This window comes from Opisthorchis viverrini (genome assembly GCF_000715545.1).
Source record: "Opisthorchis viverrini unplaced genomic scaffold opera_v5_48, whole genome shotgun sequence".
Classification (NCBI taxonomy): Eukaryota; Metazoa; Platyhelminthes; class Trematoda; order Opisthorchiida; family Opisthorchiidae; genus Opisthorchis; species Opisthorchis viverrini.
The window spans coordinates 812338-814894 of record NW_008751704.1 but is presented as its reverse complement, the minus strand read 5'-3'; the positions used below and the strand labels follow the sequence as shown (position 1 = coordinate 814894).

At 39.6% G+C, this 2557-nt stretch overlaps 1 protein-coding gene across 1 annotated transcript; it reads left to right on the top strand.

Moving 5' to 3' along the window:
- Nucleotides 1-271: 271 nt before the first annotated feature.
- Nucleotides 272-859, top strand: T265_13231 (hypothetical protein; the record flags this gene model as incomplete). Its single annotated transcript, XM_009167881.1, has 1 exon — nucleotides 272-859. A coding segment is annotated over one exon (588 nt), but the record flags the coding sequence as incomplete, so codon positions are not given.
- Nucleotides 860-2557: the final 1698 nt, after the last annotated feature.

The window sequence follows — 2557 nt, the reverse complement described above, 5'->3', positions numbered from 1 at the left end:
TCCACATGGTGTCATCGTGTGTGCCTGAAGATATGCCGGTAATTCTTATATCGATTTGCATTTAATAAAATTAGGCGATGTGACCGACAATTCTGTCCTTGCCAATAACTGGACATCCTTGTTCAAACATTTGCTTTCCGCCATGTCCGAGCATATAGACGTTTTCTCTTTCCAATTTACAGAGCACTGTGAAGAATCTGCCTCCTGAACCATACGGTCCCACAGTATGCATATAATGGAAAAAAGACCCTGAAATGCACACGGAATAAATATGGGATTATTTAAATTTCTTGTGCGAGTACTCGGTCTTTATAGGCCTGAAATGAGGATACTCATTATTGGCCTGGACAACAGTGGCAAAACAACAATCCTAAATAAACTGAAGTCGAAAGAAAACAAAATTTCCCATGTTGCACCCACAGTTGGATTCAACGTTGAAAAAATTGCTGTGGGTTCCTTCATTTTCCATTGCTTTGATATGTCTGGTCAGAGCCGGTACCGTACAATGTGGGAGCATTACTATCAGGACTGTGACGCCATAATTTATGTGATTGATAGCGCCGATCACCTTCGGTTAGTTGTTGCACAAGATGAACTGGAACAGATGCTTCAACACCGTTCGATAATCAAAAGAACCATTCCTATCTTGTTCCTAGCAAATAAAAAGGATTTAGAAGGCTCACGGCCAGAGAGCGAAATTGCCGAAATTTTGGAGCTCACCAAAATTCGTCACAAACCCTGGAATATCATCGCCTGTAATGGACACACAGGAGAAGGCTTGAAAACCGCAATAGAGTGGCTGTCTGACCAACTGAGGCAGCAACCTGTCGTTGAGAAGAAGCCAGGTCCATGCCACGATTAGCATGATGTGAACAGTCCGAGGAAGCAACCTGTCCCCATAGAATGCATCAACTTCTATTTTCCATTTTTGAACGAGTGGCACACAAATTTTACTCATCCATGTTCACTGCACATGAACTGTATGTTTCAGAAATATCAAAATCCAATGTATTTTGCTGCGTGATCCCTCTTTTGTTCTAGATTACATGTTACACTAAAGAGACGGAAGATTGAACTGACGGCCTGTATAAGAGTCAAAGTTTCCATTGTATATACAAAAATACCGGACCATGATTACATATGTGTGGGGATAAAAATTGAAATTTTTACCTGCGATCATTGCTGACATTTTGAGCGGATTTATTGTTTTCGTCTTTCTGTTAAGCGAACAGTTTGGTAGCCGCGTGCAAATGAGTAAACAGTGCAACCTCACAGTTGTCTTTATTTTGTGATTAACTACTAAAACAGACAGGCAGCAGTAAATACCAAATGGTTATTTGGTCTCTAAGCTGGTAATACTTTTTGAACACCCTAATTCTAGTGAACTGTCCGTCGAATGTCTTTCTGTTAAGCGAACAGTTTGGTAGCCGCGTGCAAATGAGTAAACAGTGCAACCTCACAGTTGTCTTTATTTTGTGATTAACTACTAAAACAGACAGGCAGCAGTAAATACCAAATGGTTATTTGGTCTCTAAGCTGGTAATACTTTTTGAACACCCTAATTCTAGTGAACTGATGCGTCGAATAAGGGGCGTTTTTGATGATATGAAGGAAACAAATTCAGGGTCTTCAAGAGGTATGAAAAACGTGATTTTCACGCACAACACAATAGGCCTTAAAATATTTTCACTTCCGGCTTGCAAAGATAACTGATGTTACTGGCCAAAACTGCATTTTCATTATACGTGGACTATTTAATCGGAGAACCGCTGTAGGAACACTTCTGTCGAGCAATGACTACTAATTACTAACTTACACCGTTGATGCAGGCGATTACCAAACTTAGATCCACAGATACACGTCACAATCGGTTGTAACCAATAAGGCGATGTATCTGTTTATATCAGAACTGACATATGTGGTGTTACCTTAAAGACGGAGTAAATTAGGTAAAGGTGTGCATTACAGTATTGTCAGAGTAATTTAGTTTTCACAATGCTAAAACGAACAATAAATATTATGTCACTGCAAATAACACCCGATGGTGGATGAAAAAGGTGGGAAGTATAAACCAAAAACAGACCGTTCTGTTCAGGAACAACCCTTTTAACCAAAAACAAAGCAAATCCGTGTTGAACTCGCTGGTTGCTGAAATTCGAAAAACCGAAATTTGCGCAATGCAACTATCTTTTTTATGGCATTAAATGACCTGGATTTGAACTCCGCCGTTATTTTGTTTCGCAATTGTTAGGTTGGACTGATTTGTGCCAGATGAGTTGGCTGATAGGTATTGTCTCATAAACTAAGCGGGAAAAGTAACTTTTAAGATCTAGCATTGAGATCTAGCATTCAAATTGTGACATCAGACCAATTCGAGCTCACTAATTTAGAATTTGAGGTCACACAATTATACAACTGGTGTTCTCAGTGATACTGTCCGTGCTGAATGAAGGTAACGGAAATCGCATAGACTAATTATGTGAGAAAACCGGCCGCTTTCGCTTCCCTGGATATTGTCAAACTGCTTATTCGTTTTTAACACCATTTGTTATGTTCT